This window comes from Jaculus jaculus, chromosome 14 (assembly GCF_020740685.1).
Source record: "Jaculus jaculus isolate mJacJac1 chromosome 14, mJacJac1.mat.Y.cur, whole genome shotgun sequence".
NCBI classification, from domain to species: Eukaryota; Metazoa; Chordata; class Mammalia; order Rodentia; family Dipodidae; genus Jaculus; species Jaculus jaculus.
In genome coordinates, this window is record NC_059115.1 from 56947608 (window position 1) to 56966902 (window position 19295).

A 19295-nucleotide genomic window follows, 5' to 3' on the forward strand; every position below is an offset into this window, starting at 1 on the left:
ACACTGGCTCAAATAATAAGCAAATAAATATACACCAACTGAGTCCAAACCAGCTTCAAGTTCCTAGCAAAAGAAAAACCTGACTGGACAATGCAAAACCTGAAGCTTGCTTTGTTAACCAGACTACTTCCTAGACTTCTAGTCAGGCCAGAGTACCTTCTCATGATTAAAGTATATGGTCTGTAAAAATGAAGAGAGAACCAAATACATCATCAAAACTAAGAATCGATGAAGTGCTCACTAAGCAAAATAAAAGGGCAAACTTATTATATTGAATTACGTGAGTTAAACATGGGAAAATGCTATATATGAAAACATAAAAAATAAGCCTGTTGTGTTAGATATTTGAAAACATACCATTTCATATTTCCTTCTAGTCTATACTATATATGATATTTTTTTAATGATCACCCAGACAAGATGCTCTTCTCAGTGATGATTGTTGAGAAATTAAACTGGGTGTATTTAAATCACTTAATAAGGGCTGTCATTAGCCAACAACACTAATCGCAATCACCTGGAAAGCCTATAAAAGCTTGATAACTCTGATGTTATGTAACTTTAAACATCTACATTATTTCTTTTTTTTTTCTTTTAATAATTTATTTTGTTTTTTTCAATATAGGGTCTCCTTCTAGCCCAGACTGACCTAGAACTCACTCTGTAGTCCCAGGCTGTCTTTGTGCTTTGTTTACTATAGTAAATAAGAATTTGTAAAAAGTACTGGATAAAGGAGACAACAGCAAAAAAAAAATTACTGAGTAAAAAACACTGGATTTTATTGATAACGTTTAGGCTTATACAGCTATGACTTGCAGCTATTTTAAAATATTTGATTTAAGTTCTTATGGAAAAAAATAGTTCACTGAAAGCACAAAACACCTTTCATTGTGTCAACTGTTTTTTAAAAAATGGGTTTCTAGGGCTGGAGAGATAGCTGAAGGCACTTGCCTGCAATGCCTAAGGACCTGGGTTTGATTCCCCAGTACCCATGTAAAGCCAGATGCACAAGGTGGCACATGTATCTGGAGTTTATTTGCAGTGGCTAGAAACCCTGGTGTGCCCATTCTTCCTCTATTTCTCTCTCTCAAATAAATAATGGTTTCTGAAACACAAATTTTCTTAAGTAGAATTGCACAGTAGAATTGACTACAGTATATTTTGCCTTCAACAATTGGTTATGACCAGTAGTTTATAAACTGGATTTATTCTTTATCATCTCAGTATGGTTAAACATCTCCTAATCCAGATAATAGACTGAAATGGAAAAGGAAATGTGACCCATTCAACAATGTCAAGTGTTATCTTCAGAAAAACAAAATTTCTAATGTTAAATTCTTCACTAGCCCATTTAAATATATATGAATACATACCAACAATTTGCTATCAACAACAATCACTTACCTATTGTGGGAGTATTGGCAGCACTCAATGAAGCAGATGAAGAGATAGAGGAAGAACTTTCTGCCCGGGCTAAGGGAGCAGCAGGAGGTGGACTAGTGTTGGAGTTTACAGGTGGACTGAATGGCCTGGGCTTAAAGATAAAGTTATTTATCAAAATGCTGAACAATTGCTTCCTTGTCAGAGAAGATTTTTAAGTTATACCGAAGTAACTTTACTATTTCTGGTAACTGTAACTAAGTACTGGATGCCTTATGTCAAAACATTTTTAAGAATATACTGAAAGCTGAAAAAAGCTATTTTAAAATTACGCTGTCTAACAGATCTTTGTGCATAAAATATACTCTATTTCAAAACGCATACTTAATATTGTACTGAGGAGTGAAATGACTAGTTTAAAGTGTATCAAAGGCTTTTCATATGTAACTACCAAACTGTTTCCTAAAAGGGCTACCCACTTTACTTCTCCATACATGAGGTACCCTGCCTTCCTGAATGGATGAGTTGGAAAATAAGGAAAAAAAATAATTTTTAAATGCTTAATGAGATACAAATAAAATATTTCCATTTTTATTTTTATGAAGGGTCTAGTCTAATGTCATTTTGATTAGTATTTACTGAACTTTTACTAACCATTATTAACCTTATTTGTTGCGAACATTTTCTTCCTTAAATATTGTTTGCTCTTTACTTTAGATATTTACAATCTTCCACGTTTTCTTGTGTAATTCCTTGCAGTGGTTTCACATTAAAAAGTTCATACCATGAGCTGGAGAGATGGCTCAGTGTTAAGATACTTGCCTAGAAAGCTGAAGGACCTGGATTTGATTTCCCAGTACCCAAGTAAAGCCAGATGCACAAGGTGGATTATGTATCAGGGGTTCATTTGCAGTGACTAGAGACCCTGGCACATCCATTCTCTCTATGTGCCTCTTTCTCTCAAATAAATAAATAAATTTAAGTTCATACCAGTCAGGTGGGGTAGAACACGCCTTTAATACCAGCACTTGGGAGGCAGAGGTGGGAGGATTGCTGTAATTTCAAGGCCAGCCTGGGACTACAAAGTGAGATCTAGGTTAGTCTCAGCTACTGTGAGACCCTACCTTAAACAACAACAACAAAAAAAACTAGGCTAGAATGAGACCGTACCTCAAAACACACACACAACAGCAAACAACAAAAAAAATTCATACCATACAAAAGCCTGAGAAAATATTTATCCTGCTGTTTTCCCATTTAGAAATAAATGTTAACCAAAAAGTTACCCATTAAAAACAAATATGAGAATGAAGAGTTGGATCAGTGGGTTAAAAACCCTTGTCTGCAAAGTCTGACAGCCTGGGTTCAAGTGCCCAGTTTGCACATAAAGCTTGATGCACAAGGTGGCACATGCAACTGGAGTTCATTTGTAGTGGCTGAAGACTCTGGTGTGCCCATTCTTACTCTCTCTCTCTCTGAAATAAATAAAAATATTTTGAAAAATACGAAAACTATCTCCAATTCTTTTACCTTGGTCAGTAGACTTTTCTTTCCAAATTCCGATTTGTACAAATAATATTAGCAACATGTTACTTTTTAAAAAGGGATATTTAGCTTAATTTAAAAAAAAACCAACCTTTTCTGCTTAAAAAACTAACAAAAAAGATACTGTCCCCACTTATGTCTAAGACATGAAAAATACTGCTGTACATTTGTGTGTGTGTGTGGGGAGGTAGGGTCTCACGCTGACCTAGCTGACCTGGAATTCACTAATCTCAAACTAGCCTCAAATTCACAGCTATCTTCCTACCTCAGTCTCCTAAGTGCTGGAATTAAAAGGCATACACCACCATGCCTGGCGTAAGACATGAAAAAGAAAAGACAAAACAAACACATAAAACCATATTCATTCAAATACTAAATTAGTGGAATCTTAATTGCATTCATAAGAACTTAAAGGCATAAAAAATAGACTTCACTAATTTTTACATAGATATAATTTTGTAGGCCCCTCCCACTAAACTATTTTTAAACTATTTTTTTCCTAGGGTATAGCTTTTTTATTTTTATTTTTTGTTTTTTTGAGGTAGGGTCTCACTGTGGTCCAGGCTGACCGGGAATTAACTCTGTAGTCTCAGGGTGGCCTTGAACTCATGGTGATCCTCCTACCTCTGCCTCCCGAGTACTGGGATTAAAGGCGTGCGCCACCACGCCTGGCTGGGTATAGCTTTTCAATGCTCCATCACTACATATTGCAACATGGCCTTATGGCTAACATGCCTTACATTTTTATAGTACATTTTATAATCCTTAACAAAAAGGCAAAAATATTTTTCTGAAGCTCAGTGTGGTAGCACACACCTTTACAGCACTCAGGAGGCTGAAGTCAGAGGTCTGCCTTGAGTTCAAGGCTAGCCTGGGGCTCCAGGGTGATTTCCAAGTCAGCCTGGGCTAGAATGAGACCTTGACCAAGGACAAAAAAATTCTGAAGTGGCTGTCTCTTATTTTCAGAACTCAGCTATTCACGACTAGAACCAATAGTACTTGACATGTGGCTAATGAAAATTGAAATGTACTGTAAGTGTAAAAGAGAATAGACTCTGAAGATAGTGTACACATTTTTAAGAAGTACAATCTCAGCTGGGCGTGGTGGCGCACACCTTTAAATCCCAGCACTTGGGAGGCAAAGGTAGGAGGATTGCCAAGAGTTCGAGGCCACCCTGAGACTACATAGTGAATTCCAGGTCAGCCTGGGCTAGAGATCTTACCTTGGGAAAAAAAAAGTACAATCTCAAAATTTTTATTCTGAGTACATATGTATATGTTTTTCATACACTGACAACAGCAATACACATTAAATGATCTTCACAACTTTTACTTCCAGCAAATTAAGTGTATGTTGCTTTCACTATATTTCTGTTGGGTAGCACTGCTTTAGAACAGTGGTCTCAAAAAACAGTGTGCATCAGTAGCCGGGCGTGGTGGCGCACGCCTTTACTCCCAGCACTCGGAAGGCAGAGGTAGGAGGATTGCTATGAGTTCGAGGCCACCCTGAGACTCCAGAGTGAATTCCAGGTCAGCCTGGGCTACAGTGAGACCCTACCTCGAAAAACCAAAAAAAAAAAAAAAAAAAAAAAAAAAACAGTGTGCATCAGAATCATGTGGAGGGCTTGTCAATACAAAAACTACCAGGGCCTTCCCTGAATTTCTGATTTGTCTCAGGTATAGCCACAGAGACTAATTCTACTAAGTTCTCAAGTAATGTTGATACTAATGCTATAGGTCTGAGACCTCAATTTTGAGGCTACTGTTCTGGAACAACTAGGATTTCTCTAGGTATGGACAGGGAAGACAGACTGTTCAAGTGAGCAATGAGCAATAACTTTCAAGAATCTTAAAATAAGCTGAGAGTGGTGGTGCACGCCTTTAATCCCAGCTCTCAGGAGGACAGGTAGGAGGATCACTGTGAGTTTGAGACCACCCTAAGACTACATAGTGAATTACAGGTCAGCCTTGACTAGAGTGAGACCTTACCTTAAAACAAAAAGAATCTTAAAATAAATATGCATACCATTTAATCTATGAATTTTATTTTTTGCCTAATAAGAAAATAGCAAGGTCTGCCAAGAAGTGAGTATGACTATATTTCTAAGAAATTATAGTAATAAGGACTTAGAAATAAACTATCAGGGCTGGGTGTGGTGGCACACACTTTTAATCCCAGCACTCGGGAGGCAGAGGTAGTAGGATTGCTGTGAGCTGGAAGTCAACCTGAGACTACATAGTGAATCCCAGGTCAGCCTGGGCTAGAGCAAGACCCTACCTTGAAAAACCAAAAAAATAAGTACATAACTAAAAAATAAAAAGGAAGAAAGAAAGAAAAGAAATAAACTATCAAATAAATTTCTAAAATCTTTTAGGAATTTAATTCTGACAAAAGAAGACAGAACGCTATACATCAAAATACTTTGCAGCCACTTAAAATGCTGCTCCCTCAAGCTCCTGGGGGTAGTTCCTAGAGAGATCTCAAAGATGGGGGAGGAGGAAAAAAAGTTGATGTGAAGGATTCAACTATGAGTCCCACTTTTATTTATTTTAATATACTTAGAATTTATAATTACTTTACAAAAGATTCTAATACTTTAAAGAAGCTTAAAGCTATGAACTAAGAATGATTCATAATATAGAAGACATTTATAGAGAATTTAAGCAAAAAATTAATTATGAGAGTATAAAGCAATAACTTTTTATTTAAAATATACACTTCTTAATAACTTTTCAGCAATTATTTATATTCAATGATGTCCTAAGTGTTTTGTACACATTAAGCCATATAAGTCTCACAATAATTGACTATCATCATTTCCACTTTAGCCACGAGGAAAATGGTACTCTGAATAACTTGCCTAACACTGATCAGGTAATATGTTTGTACTTCTAACTGTAATTGACTACCTCTGACAAATACTTTATGCATTTAGAAAATGATGGAAGAGTATATATTAAAATGTTAACAACTGGTGTAGTGGAACAAGCCTTTAACCCCAACACTTGGGAGGCAGATGTAGGAGGATGGCTGTGAGTCAGAGGCCAGCCTGAGACTGCATAACAAATTCCAGGTCAGCCTGGGCTAGAGTGAGACCCTACCTCAAAAACAAAACAACAACAAAGCTAACAACAGTCATCTCTTGTAGATTTTAAATGACCCCTGTCCTCTCTGTATTTTTGAAATTTTACAGCATAATCAGGAAAAAAGTCAAATTTTACAATCCGAAAAACAATTATTGGGCTGAAGAGATGGCTCAGAGGTTAAGGGGCTTGCTCAGAAAGCCTAACAGCATGGGTTCAATTCCCTAGTATCCACGTAAAGGCAGATGCACAAAGCGGTGTGTACATCTGGAGTTTGTTTGCAGTGGTAAGAGGTCCTGGCATGCATATTCTCTCCCACACCCCCTTTGCAAATAAACAAACAAAAAGAAAATATGTCTTTTTTTCGTTTTTGAGACAGGGTCTCACATTACTCACTCTACCCGACACTGACCTGGAACTCACTATGTAGCCAAGGGTTGCCTTAAACTCACAGTGACCTTCCTACCTCAGCCTCCAGTGTGGGCAATCACGCTTAGTTAAGATACAGTAATTACCTTAAATTTTTAAATTTATTTTAACGCACGTGCACACACACAGTCCAATGTCTCTTGCTACTGCAAATGAATGCCAGACAAATGTACCATTTCATGTGTGGTTTGACATAGGTGCTTAGGAATTAAACCCAGGCTGACAGGCTTTGCAAGTAAGTGCATTTAACCACTAAGCCATGCCTCAGGCTCCAAGGTATAATAAGTAGTTATTTTAATTAAACAGCCATCTCCTTGGCATTGGTACTTAATCTTTCATTTCATTTCCAGTAAGTTCACTGGAATAGGGAATGAAAAAAGGAGGCCATCATTTTCACATGTGATACTTGATTCACTACATGAAAAGTTTTATGCAAAATACATGGACATGAAACTGGTTGTGAGGGGAATACACAGAGTGTGTACCAACAAAAATAAAAGCAAAGCATATGGGAATATGAGCAAAATGGAGGATTAATTACAGACCCCATTACCTAGGTAATGATATGTAGCTGGTTCTTAAAGAAGCCACTTTGTTGCAAAGAAAACTAAGAGTCACTTCAAGCAGAAGGAATATAGTAAGAAAACATGAATGTATAAGACAGCATGATAGAATTAAATGATAGAGTGTGTGTTTAAAATGTATGAGGGCCCAGCATCAATTCTCCCTTTTGCCTTACTCTACAAAAGTAAGAAAAAGAAAGAAATAAATAAAAGAGCATGATGTATTAGGGGAAAAGTTTTGAGTGGCTAGAACGTAGGCTGGAAAGAAGAGAAAGGACTTGAGATGCAGGCTGTGGAGGCAACTTTATTTTATACAGCTGCATCTTATACAGCTAAAGTGCTTGACACAGTACTTATGGATGAATAACAAAGGCAAACAAAAAAAAAGATAAAGCTTTACTTTTAGAAATGTGGGGAGGGTGGACTAGAGTGATGGCTCAGCAGTTGTAGGCACTTGCTTGCAAAGCCTGATGGTGTGCATTTGGTTCCTTAGTACCCACATAAAGCCAGATGCACAAAGTGGAGCATGCATCTGGAACGCAGAGGCAGTAGGCCTTGGTGCACCCATACTCACTTTCTCCTTGAAACTAAAAAAAAAGTATTTTTTAAGAAAAGAAATTTTAGCTGGGCGTGGTGGCGCACGCCTTTAATCCCAGCACTCGGGAGGCAGAGGTAGGAGGATCGCCAAGAGTTCGAGGCCACCCTGAGATTACATAGTAAATTCCAGGTCAGCCTGAGCCAGAGTAAGACCCTACCTCGAAAAATTAAAAAAAAAAAAAAAAAAAGAAAAAGAAATTTTTAGGACTAGAGAGATGGCTTAGTGGTTAAGCACTTGCCTGCAAAGCCTAAGGACCTAGGTTCAATTCTCCAGGTCCCATGTTAGCCAGATGCATATTATGGGGCCTGCATCTGGAGCTCGTCTGCAGTGGCTAGAGGCCGTGGAATGCCCATTTGCTCGCTCGCTCTCTCCCTCTGTATCTAAATAAATTTTAAAAATGCACTAAAAAAGAAATTTTTATGGAGGGACTGGAGAGATGGCTCAGTGGTTAAAAGCACTTACTTGCAAAACCTGACAGCCTGGGTTCAACTCCCCAGTACCCACATAAGCCAGATGCACAAAATGACACATATGCCTGGAGTCTGTCTACAGTGACAGGAGGCCCTGGCACAACAATACTCACTCTTTATGGGCCTCTTTCTCTCTCTCAAAATAAATAATAGTTAAAATTTTTTTTTAATTTATTTGAGAGAAACAGACAGAGAATGGGTGTTCCAGGGTCTCTAGCCACTGCAAACGAACTCCAGATGCATGTGCCACTTTGTGTGGGTCCTGGGGAATGAAACTTTGGTCCTTTGGCTTTGCAGGCAAGCGCCTTACCTGCTAACCCATCTCTCCAGCCCTAAAAATAATTTAAAAAAAAAATAAATTTATTTTTTAATTGCTCATTTGCATGTGTGCATGCACATGTGTAGATGCCAAGGTCTCTTGCCATTGTAAACTAATACCAGGTGCATGTGCCACTTTTGTGTCTGGCTTCATGTGGGTACTGGGACCTGGAGACCTGGGCCTGTATGCTTTGCATGCCAAGAGCCTTCAACCACTGAGCCATATCCTCAGTCCTAGAAATTTAATTCTATCTAAAACATGTAAAAAAAAAAAAACAACTAATTGTAGCAATCCAATAATCAGTGTAGAAGATGAAGCAAAGCAGAACAAATTGAAGCTGAGAAGGTTGATCTTGGTGAGACTCGCGAAAAAAAGACCACAGATTTCTCTGTCATTATCTGATGACCTTTGAGGATCAATTTCCTCCCATCCCATATATACTTTTATGTCAGTTAACTGATGTGGACTTCAGTCTCTTATATGTAAAATAAAGAAAGCTGAATCAAATGTCCCACAGAACTTTTCTAAGGACTACGAACACATCACCTTTCCTCCCTAAGACTGAGCTCTCAGCAGAAGTACATGAAAATTGCTTTACTGTGCATCAGTGGGTACTGACTAGTGTTTGTGTGCTATCATAATGTTCTTAGGAGATCTCTCTTCTTCTGGGCAACATGTTGCTATGCAGGTATGATTCTGAGGTAGTGAGAGAGAGCAAAGGAAGCACTATTTAGGGAAACTTACTATTCTTTGAGAACTTTAGAAAATTTAAAGCACTTAATTATACAGGGGCATACAGAAAAAAAAAGTTGCATCTTAAATCAAAACAGTTATATATTTAAAAAAAAAAAAACCTGAGTACATACTATTTCATTAATCCCACTGAGTTTGCCTGAAGTAAGCTTTGGTCTGGAAGCAGGCCTTGGAGGTGGGACAATGGTGCCTATAGAAAGAGGAGTTGTGGGCCTGGCTGGTGGGGAGAAAAGAGAATTTGAAAATCATTAGTATGTAGCAATTCTTACATGAAGACATTCTATTATACAGGAACTCTTAGGATTCAAAGCTCATTTTCCAGGAATGTTTAATGTAATTATAGGTACTGGTTGAAATACTGGGAATCTATCAATCAAATATTTTTTTCTCAAAGCTACCAATAATATTCCTGAAGACAATCATTAAATCTTTCAATAAAACTGACATATAAACTTTATTCCTGTCTCATTTTTACACATATAAAAATTAAATGTGAAGTCAATTGATAAAAATAAATTAATTTCAGTTCAAAAGCCTTCAGTTTATTACCAACATATCTAGTTTTTTGTTTGTTTGGGTTTTTTTTTTTCCCCCAGGTAGGGTCTCACTCTAGTGCAGGCTGACCTCGATGGAACTCACTCTGTAGTTCCAGGCTGGCCTCAAACTCACAGTGATCCTCCTACCTCTGCTTCCCAAGTGCTGGGATTTAAGGTGTGTGCCACCAGGTCCGGCCCACTACATCTACATCACAGAGTCATATGAGACCAAGGCTTTGCAGCTGTGCCTTCAGAATAATGTGAATTCTAAATAAAACACTTACCTTAATTTAACTTGTTAATTTGACTTAAGTTAAACCAAACTGTAATATTTTTAGGAATAATTAAAAGCATTAAAACAGCGCTGGAGAAATGGCTCAGTGGTTTAGGTGCTTGCCTGCAAAGCCTAAGGCCAGGGTTCATTCCCTAGTGCCCACATAAAGCCTGATGCACACACAGAGTCGTACATGCATCTGAGTATGTCTGCAATGGCAGGAGGCCTCAGAGTGCCCTTCTCTTTCTCTGTCCTCCCTTGAAAATAAATAAAAATATTTACTACTTAAAAAAATTATTTATTTGAAAGAGTGATAGAGGGAAAGAGGCAGACACACACAGAGAAAGAGAGTGAATGGACATGCCAGCGCCTCCAGCCACTTCAAAGGAACTCCAGATGCATGCGCCCCTTGTGCTTCTGGCTTACAAATGTACTGGGGAATCGAACCTGAGTCCTTTGGCTTTGCAGGCAAATACCTTAACCACTAAGACATCTCTCCATTCCCAATAAAAATAGTTAAAAGCATTAAATATATTCTATTTGTGGGCTGGATAGATGGCCCAGCAGTTAGATGCTTGCTTGCAAAGCCTTCAGGCCTGGGTTCAATTCCCTGGTACCCATATAAAGCCAGATGCACATAGTGCAGAGGCAGGAGGCCCTGGTATACCCATTCTCTCTCTGGTAAATAAATATTTAAAATTTCTATCTAATTGCTAAAATTATTTTCCCAAATCAGTACAACTAATTTTCTAAGTATTTCAATATCTTTTCTTAAATCCTACATAAATTTAGTGTACACAATTTTTCAGAGGCACTTGCAATTTTTAGAATTCTTTGTTGTTTGGTTTTTCAAGGTAGTGTCTCGCTCTAGCCCAGGCTGACCTGAAACTCACTCTGTAGCTCCAAGGTGGCCTTAAACTCATGTGGTCCTCCTACTTCTGCCTCCCTAGTGCTGAGATTAAAGGTGTGCACTTCCACACCTGGCCCAATTTTTATAATTTTAAAAACCAAGTATTCCTAATCTTTAATACCCTCATCATGACATATTACTAAATGAAGACTACTGAATAAAATTCAAATATATTTTATCAAAGCCACTCAAGTGTTAGCATAATCAAAACAGGAGTGAAATAGACAGGCAATATGTTTAAATTATGTTTAAATAAAATGACTTTCAAAACCATTCAGTCTACTCTAAAATATGCCATATAATTCAGAGACTGAAATACATAATGGGTAGAAAGGAATATATTCAACAAGTACTCCACAACTGCAAACATGCAAAAGACCCTTGGTCATCAATGGAAGAACAAAGGCATGAAAGGATGTAATGGGAAGAGACCAATAGAAAAAGAATAGTCACAAGATTGAAAGTAAGGAGAAAGAATAATATATTAAGGGATGTAATCATGGTCAGGTTGCTTGAGGAAAACAGTAAAAAAGCTAGCAAGAAAAACAGCTTGGGTTTGGAGGCGGCTGCCTTCTTCCGAACAGCACCAGTCCTTTCACATTGCCGCGCTGCATTTTACAGTATACATCGGAAGAAGTGGCCACAGCGCTTCAAGGTGCTAGACACAGCTACTTTCCAAGATCACTACCAATGAACCTAGCACTGAACTAGACTTGTGGTATTTCGAGCTTATGAAAGAGCTTAACATAGGAGATCATTTACACAGGAAGCTACATTACTGAAGAGGTACCTGTCCAAATGTCACTGAAATGGACTCAAACAAAGCCTGGTAGAAATGTGAAATTCAGTTTCTCCAAACAATAAGAATTTGCTTTTGAAGGAAAGCTAGGAACAATAATACTTACTAAAACTATGTTTACAAATAAGTATTATGCACTGCTTGTAAAAACCTCTGAAGGATATTATTACCATTATTTTCATTCTTTTGGTTTTGTTTTTCGAGACAGTCTTGCTGCAGCCCAGGCTGACCTGGACTTCACTACGTAGTCTCGGGCTGGCTTCAAACTACAACAATCCTCCTACCTCTGCCTCCCGAGTGCTGGGATTAAAGACATGTGTCACCACGTGTGGCTTTGTTTTCATTCTAAGTGCCCTAGGTGTGTTCTGATTTTTACTTCTGGTGGTTGTGATGGAACTCACTACTACAAATGTATATTAGACATAGCGCTTCAAAAAACAGAAGTAACCTGCATAGCAAAAACCAAGGTGATATGATCTCCTCAATTATTTGCCTTCAAACATCTGAGGAGAATAGACAACATATATTAAGCATAACACTTTTAATCCAAAACAAAGGCAGAGATTAATATAGAATCCAGAAGCAATAATAATATAGACGAAACAGCAGCACTGTTAGTTTCTTCTGTCAGTAATTTTTCAGGACATATAGTATTATGGTAAATGTCATGTTGGTCCTCAGAGATGCAGCCACCACAACACATCTCATCCAAAGCATCAGGAAACCTTTACATACTTTCAGCTTAATAATGTACTCTCTGAAAGGTCTTTAAAACTGCACTGGAGTAAATAATTGTAACATACTGATCAGTAAAGGAAATCTACTGACTTTGTGACCATGAAGCAAAAGGAAACTCTGTGCTCTCTGGTGTGCTGTTACCATAGGACAGAACAGCTGGGGAATGGCCTGGAGATGGGCTTTCTCTCACTTCTCTTCCCTCCCCTCGCAAACACAAAGTCTCAGGTTGACTCTGAATTCACTATGGAGCTCAGGTTGGTCTCAAGCTCATGATCTTCCTGCTGCAGCATCCACGTGCTAGGACTACAGGTATATACCACCACTCATTTGGGGCAATAGGTTTTAGACTCCCAGAATCTGACTTAGTTTCAAATCAAAATTTTAATTATACACCTAGGCACAGCAGTGAGTAAGGAAGTGATATTTCTTTCTTTCTTTTTAAAGAAAGTAAGAGCCGGGCGTGGTGGTGCACGCCTTTAATCCCAGCACTCGGGAGGCAGAGGTAGGAGGATCGCCGTGAGTTCAAGGCCACCCTGAGACTACATAGTGAATTCCAGGTCAGCCTGAGCTAGACTGAGACCCTATCTCAAAAAACCAAAAAAAAGTAAGAGAGAGCTGGCACACCAGGGCCTTGGCCACTGCAATCGAACTCAAGACACTTGGGCCGCCTAGTGGGCATTTGTGACCTTGTGCTTGCCTCACCTTTGTGCATCTGGTTTACGTGGGATCTGGAGAGAGATTAAACCTGGGTCCTTAGGCTTCACAGGCATGTGCCTTAATCGCTAAGCCATCTCTCCAGCCCAGAAGTGATATTTCTACCCTGGAGAATTCAGGGGGGCTGAAGAGATGGCTTAGAGGTTCAGATGCTTGCCAGCAAAACCAAAGGACCCTGGTTCAATTCCCCAGGACCCATGTAAGCCAGATGCACAAGGGGGCACATGCATCTGGTGTTCATCTGCAGTGGCCCTAGCACACCTATTCTCTCTTTCTCTCTCCCTCCTCCCTCCCTCCCCCACCTATAAATAAAATAAAAATATTAAAAATACTAAGATCTATAAGCAGTAGAAAAATTCTACAATTAAAATGCAATTCTATATAGACAAATAGTTCTTTTGCTTCAGTTTGATACTTTAATTACCTGACACTGGAAAAAAAGAGCAACTCAAATCTTTTTATTTATAGTTTTTCTATGCTAAGGATTGAATGCAGGGCCTCATGCACACTAGCCAAGCATTCTAAGACTGAGGTACATCCCAGTCTTAAAACTTAGTAACTGAGGAAAAAATATTATGACACTTAAAATTCTTATGAGAAAAGTCCAAATTTATGTAAAACTAAAGGTCTAGGGTTGGGGAGACGGCTCAGTGGTGAAAGGTGCTTGCTTTCAAAGCCAGATGGCCTGGGTTCAATTCTCCAATACCCACATAAAGCCAGATGCACTAAGTGGTGCATGTATTTGGAGGTCATTTGCAATGGCAAGAGGCCCTGGCGTAACCATTCTCTCTCTCTTCTTACAAATAAATAATATTTTTTGTTTAAATTGAAGATATAAAACCATTAAAGTCAGAATTATTCTTGCTTTTCAGAGAAGCAAGGAAGTTTCAACAGCCAGTATAAGGAATGAAAAGATTTAGCAAGAGTACACCATACTAGTTCTGTGCACATGTGGTACTCTGCAAATTCCTGATTAGTGGTAAAATTGTAAAAGAAGGTATATTAGCTAAATCAGCAATGCAGTTGACATTAAAAACCAGCCTAGGGTAGGGAGATGGCTCAGGGTTAAAGGCACTTGCTTGCAAAGCTGGCTGGCTGGGTTCTGTTTCCTGGTATCTACATAAACCACATGCACAAGGTGAAGTGTGTGTGTGCAGCTCATCTACAGTGGCAGGAGTCCCTGGCAGCCTTGCTCTCGCTCAAATAAGTATGTAAAAATATCCTTAAAAAACCACCTAATGATTTTTAAAAGCTTCATTTACCCATGGACAGAGAAGAAAGGGCTTACCAAAGAAGTAGATATGAAATACTTGTGTTAAATTTGAAAAAAACATATGAATTCTGATAGTTATGTCTGAAATAAACACAAATGCTAAGGTATAGTCCACATGGCATAAGATGCAACTGAAACTGACAGCCAAGCTCTACATGTTCTCATTAAACTTACCAGTTATTAACTGACTGAAGTAAGATTCTGAAAGAGACAAAGAAGAGGAAGGAATAATCTCACAACCTGGACATGGTGAAGCTTTGTAAATGAAGAGGGAAGAGGGTATTAAGATGGGGGAGAAGAGTACAGTAAAAAATGCTACAGCAGGGCTGGAGAGATGGCTTAGAGGTTAAGCGCTTGCCTGTGAAGCCTAAGGACCCCAGATCGAGGCTTGATTCCCCAGGACCCACATTAGCCAGATGCACAAGGGGGTGCACGTGTCTGGAGTTCATTTGCAGCAGCTGGAGGCCCTGGCGCGCCCATTCTCTCTCCCTCTCCCTCTCTCTCTCCCTCTCTCTCTCTCTCTCTCTCTCTCTCTCTCTCTCTCGTTGCTCTCAAATAAGCAAGTAAAAATAAAAAAATTTTTTTTAATGCTGGAGCAAAACTTAAAATTATCATCTCATTAAATTTATGCAGGTCCAATTTATAAAACAGAAAATCACAGTATGTACTAATCAGCTTGACCAGTAACCATATTCAAGTGAAAGCTGGAAAATAATATATAACAAGATAATTACCTCTTGAACACAGTAACATTTTTTTTTAAATATATTTTATTTATTTGAGAGGCAGACAAAGAGACTGTGTATATATATGGGTGCAACAGGGCCTCCTGCTACTGTAAACGAACTCCAGGTGCATGCCCACTTTATGCAACTAACTTTATGTGAGTACTGGGGAATCAAACCCAGGCCATCAAGCTTTGTAAGCAAGTGCCTTTAACCACTGAGCCATCTCTCCAACCCCATAACATTTTTCCCTTTTTTTTTTTTTTTTTAAGTTTTTCAAGGTAGGGTCTCACTCTAGCTCAGGGTGGCCTCCAATTCACAGTGATTCTCCTACCTCTGCTTCCCAGGTACTGGGATTAAAGGCATGTGCCACCCATAACAACATTTTTAAAGGGTAAAAAGTTTTACATTATTTTTCATATTATAAAGTTTAAAAACGCATACATAATAAAAACCAAACAAGATATGAAATATCTGTGTTAAATTAAAAAAAACAAACAGATACATGCATAAAACAACATTAATTACTGTTCAATCATTTCCTAGCTGCTAAACTTCAAATGATGAGAATGAATTATTTTTCTACCTAGTAACAGTTATATGGATAAAACTTTTTTTTTTTTTTTTTTTTTTTTTTTGGTTTTTAAATGTAGGGTCTCACTCTGGCTCAGGCTGACCTGGAATTCAGTCTCAGGGTGGCCTCGAACTCTCAGCGATCCTCCTACCTCTGCCTCCCGAGTGCTGGGATTAAAGGCGTGCGCCACCACGCCTGGCGGATAAAACATTCTTAAGATAAGAGGGGCCTGGATACATGGCTCAACAGTTAAAGCACTTCCCCACAAAGCCTAATGATTCAGTTTTAATTCCTCAGTACCCAAAGCCAGATGCACAAAGTGGCACATATATCTGGAGTTTGTTTGCAGGGGCTAGAGGCCCTGGAACACCCATTCTCTGTGTGTGTGGGTGTCTCTATGAATGTCTCTCTCTTTGTCTTTCTCTTCTTGCAAAGAAGTAATATTTTTTAAAATAAGGTAACGAGAGAGAACTTTTTTGGTTAAAAAAAAAAAAGAAAGAAAGAAAGAAAAAGAAAGTAGAAAAAAATCAACAGGTATAATTTAAAAAAATCAGATATAACTAAAGCTTCTGTGACAGCTTATTATTAAAGATTTTAACAAGTAATAATAAAATAATACTACAATTTTAAAGAACTATTTAGAATTTATTTTATTATTTTTTTTGTTTTGTTTTGGTTTTTCAAGATGGGGTCTTACTCTATCCTAGGCTGACATGGAATTCACTATGTAGTCTTAGGCTGGCCTCAAACTCATGGCAATCCTCCTACTTTTGCCTCCCAAGTGCTTGGGTTAAAGGTGTGCACTACCATGTCTGGCTCGACTTCAGTTTTTCTGTACTATTACTTTCCCAATATCCTTATAGTTATACCTATAAAATTAAATGCTAAGTATACTCATTGAGAAAGACTATACATATTCAACTAGCTATTTCTTTGCTGTGTTCTGAAAATTAGGTACCCACTACCTTCCTTTCAACATTCCAAATAGTGTTTAGGGTTAAGGTTTCCTATTATTCATTTTTAGCTTTGTTTAAACAACCTAATGTTAAATACTAATATTCATTTTATGATCAGTAAGAAAATGTTTCCTCGTGGCTTTTTTAAAATCTGTCAACGAGACTGGATAATGAATTCAGAATTGATAAATTCAGGCTAAGTCTTCTTGCTCTCGTCATCTAGCACCTTGGAGAAGTTCTTGAGCTTTACTTTTTCTGTCTATAAAACAGACAACAAAAACATTTCATGCAGATGTCAATGTAGTGAAGTTGAACAGAATGAGTCTTTTTTCTAGTATAGTGACAAGGCATGAAGTCAACTGACTCACGTTCTGTCTTCAGGATTCCAGTACACTTAACTTCAAATATTGTATAGACATTCAAAATCCCAGAGAAGAGGACAGAAGGTCAGTTTAAAGTGATTTATTTTCTTATTTTGTTTTTTTTTTTTTTCTTTTTCAAGGTAGGGTCTCACTCTAGCCCAGGCTGACCTGGAATTCACTATGGAGTCTCAGGGTGGCCTCGAACTCACAGCGATCCTCCTACCTCTGCCTCCTGAGTGCTGGGATTAAAGGCATGAGCCACCACGCCCAGCTATTTTCTTATTTTGAAAAAATAGTGGTTTTATTGAACATGAATTTATGCCTGCTTTGAATTTTGGCTAATGGGAATTTTACATTTTGTAAAGAAACTTAACATATTCTCATCAGAACAATTTAACAAAATATTCATTAAACTCTTCTATATACCTTGGGAAAGCTATAGCCTCTATGGAAAGCAGTTTGGCAACAAGTATCCCCAACCAGTGATTATTGCCAATAGCTCCTCAGGGATTTTATTTTGTCCTTCTGAGACAAAGTCCAGGCTGGCCTCGAACATGTGATCTTCCTGTCTCAGGCTCCCGAGTGTTGGGATTATGGACATGAGCCACAATGTCCAGCTGATACTTAGTGAGTTTTTACTGCTTAAGCCACAAAGTCTCTAAGCTAAGTTATTTTATCTGGATTTGTATGTGAATTGGAGTAAGAGTCACTAGAGAGGCTAAGAAGCTAGAAAGGGGCCATGAGGAGAGAGGAGAAACCAAGCTATAAGAGGAAGGTATAGTGGACATTTCAGTAGAGGGCAGTATTGAAAATATCTAGCAGAGGTAGGAGAGGAGGATGAAGGAACGGAGAGAGTGGAAGGAGGGTTAATCAGAATTAACGATGTTATGAGTAAGCCACATGCAAACTACTACTTCTCTGGCAGTGGATAATGTTGAACCCAGAGCCACAGTTACAGAAAATTTTCAGTGCCAGTGGTGGGATGCTTCCAAGAAGTTGGTGGCAAGGAAGGACCTTGTTACCCACCAAACAATACAGGCTATAGCTAAATTTCTTGGTTCCCACCAGAACTAGATGATAAGAGCCTATTGCTGAAGATACCAAATTCTTTGGCTGTCGGCCAATGAGAAATCAAGCTGGGGTTGAGCTGGAAGCCTCACCCTATTGACTACTTATTATAGGGATGGAAAGGGCTCTGCAGCATTCTCAGAGAGAAAAATCATTAACATGCTTTACCTGTAGTGGACCCTGCAAGCTATGTAACTGGCCAGTCCAGCAAGATGTGTCAACCTGTACAATGGTGACATGTCTACTATGGGGGACATATGTGCTGTTCTACTGGATTTGAGGCCCATTATAGGGAGGGAATTCATTCATAGTACTGAAAACCTAGTCAAAAGCCTATACAGCGTAAGAGGTCCTAAGTCCTGCATGGGAGCCACTACTGGTTTTTGGCTAAATGAATATATTATGCCCATCAACTTACCCTCTGAATATTTAAGTTTACACCCATACATTGATGCTACTCTCACTTTTGGTTTGAGAAGGTTCTCTTTTTCAGATAGTGGTGACTACTGGGGATAGTCAAAGCTCATCAAAATGCTGAGACATGGTGACAGTGAAGGGTTCAGAATTAAGCAGGCATCTCTACAACATCTTCTAAGACTTGAGAACCATTGTGGCAGAGGTGGCATAAAAAATATAAGAGTTGTCAGGCAAGGTGGCACCTGCCTTTAATCCCAGCACTCAGGAGGATGAAGTAGAGGTTCTCTTTTAAGTTTGAGGCCAGCTTGGGACTACAGAGTGAGTTGCAGTTCGTCTGGGCTACAGTAAGACCCTTGAAAAAACAACAACAAAAAAAGAATATGCAGTCAAAGAATGGGCTGACTTCCATACACATCAAAATAGAAAAGGGACCCAGACTGGTGGTACATGCCTTTAATCTCAGGACCATGAGTCTGAGGCCACCCCAAGTCTACATAGTGAATTCTAGGTCAGCCTGGGCTAGAGTGAGACCCTACCTTGGAAAAAAAGAAAAGAAAAAGGAAGAAATAAAAGAAAAGGGATTCAGTGAAGGGAGGATACCAGAAAGGAGACAAAGGAAGGTAGTGAGAGGGATAGATTATGATCAGGGTACATTGTGTATATGTATAAAGGTTGTCAATAAAACATTTTTAAAAATGAACAGACAAGACAAAGCAAAAAAAAAAAAAAAGAGAGAGAGAAAGGGGTAGGTGGAAAAAATTAGAAACCAAGCAGGGGAAATGTGTTCAAAATAATCATTGTAGGTAGA

The 19295-nt window shown here is 38.6% G+C and overlaps 1 protein-coding gene across 2 annotated transcripts in view; it reads right to left on the minus strand.

Moving 5' to 3' along the window:
• Fcho2 (FCH and mu domain containing endocytic adaptor 2) overlaps positions 1–19295 on the minus strand; it is a 119884-nt gene that overhangs the window by 20817 nt on the left and 79772 nt on the right. The window contains exons 18-20 of one of the 2 annotated variants that reach the window (XM_045134360.1): positions 14560–14586; positions 9255–9358; positions 1405–1534 (exon numbers count right to left, since the gene is read on the minus strand). In XM_045134360.1, coding sequence (XP_044990295.1) covers positions 1405–1534; positions 9255–9358; positions 14560–14586 — 261 coding nt within the window. The remainder of the gene's footprint in view (positions 1–1404; positions 1535–9254; positions 9359–14559; positions 14587–19295) is intronic. The other variant, XM_045134361.1, reaches the window with a different exon arrangement.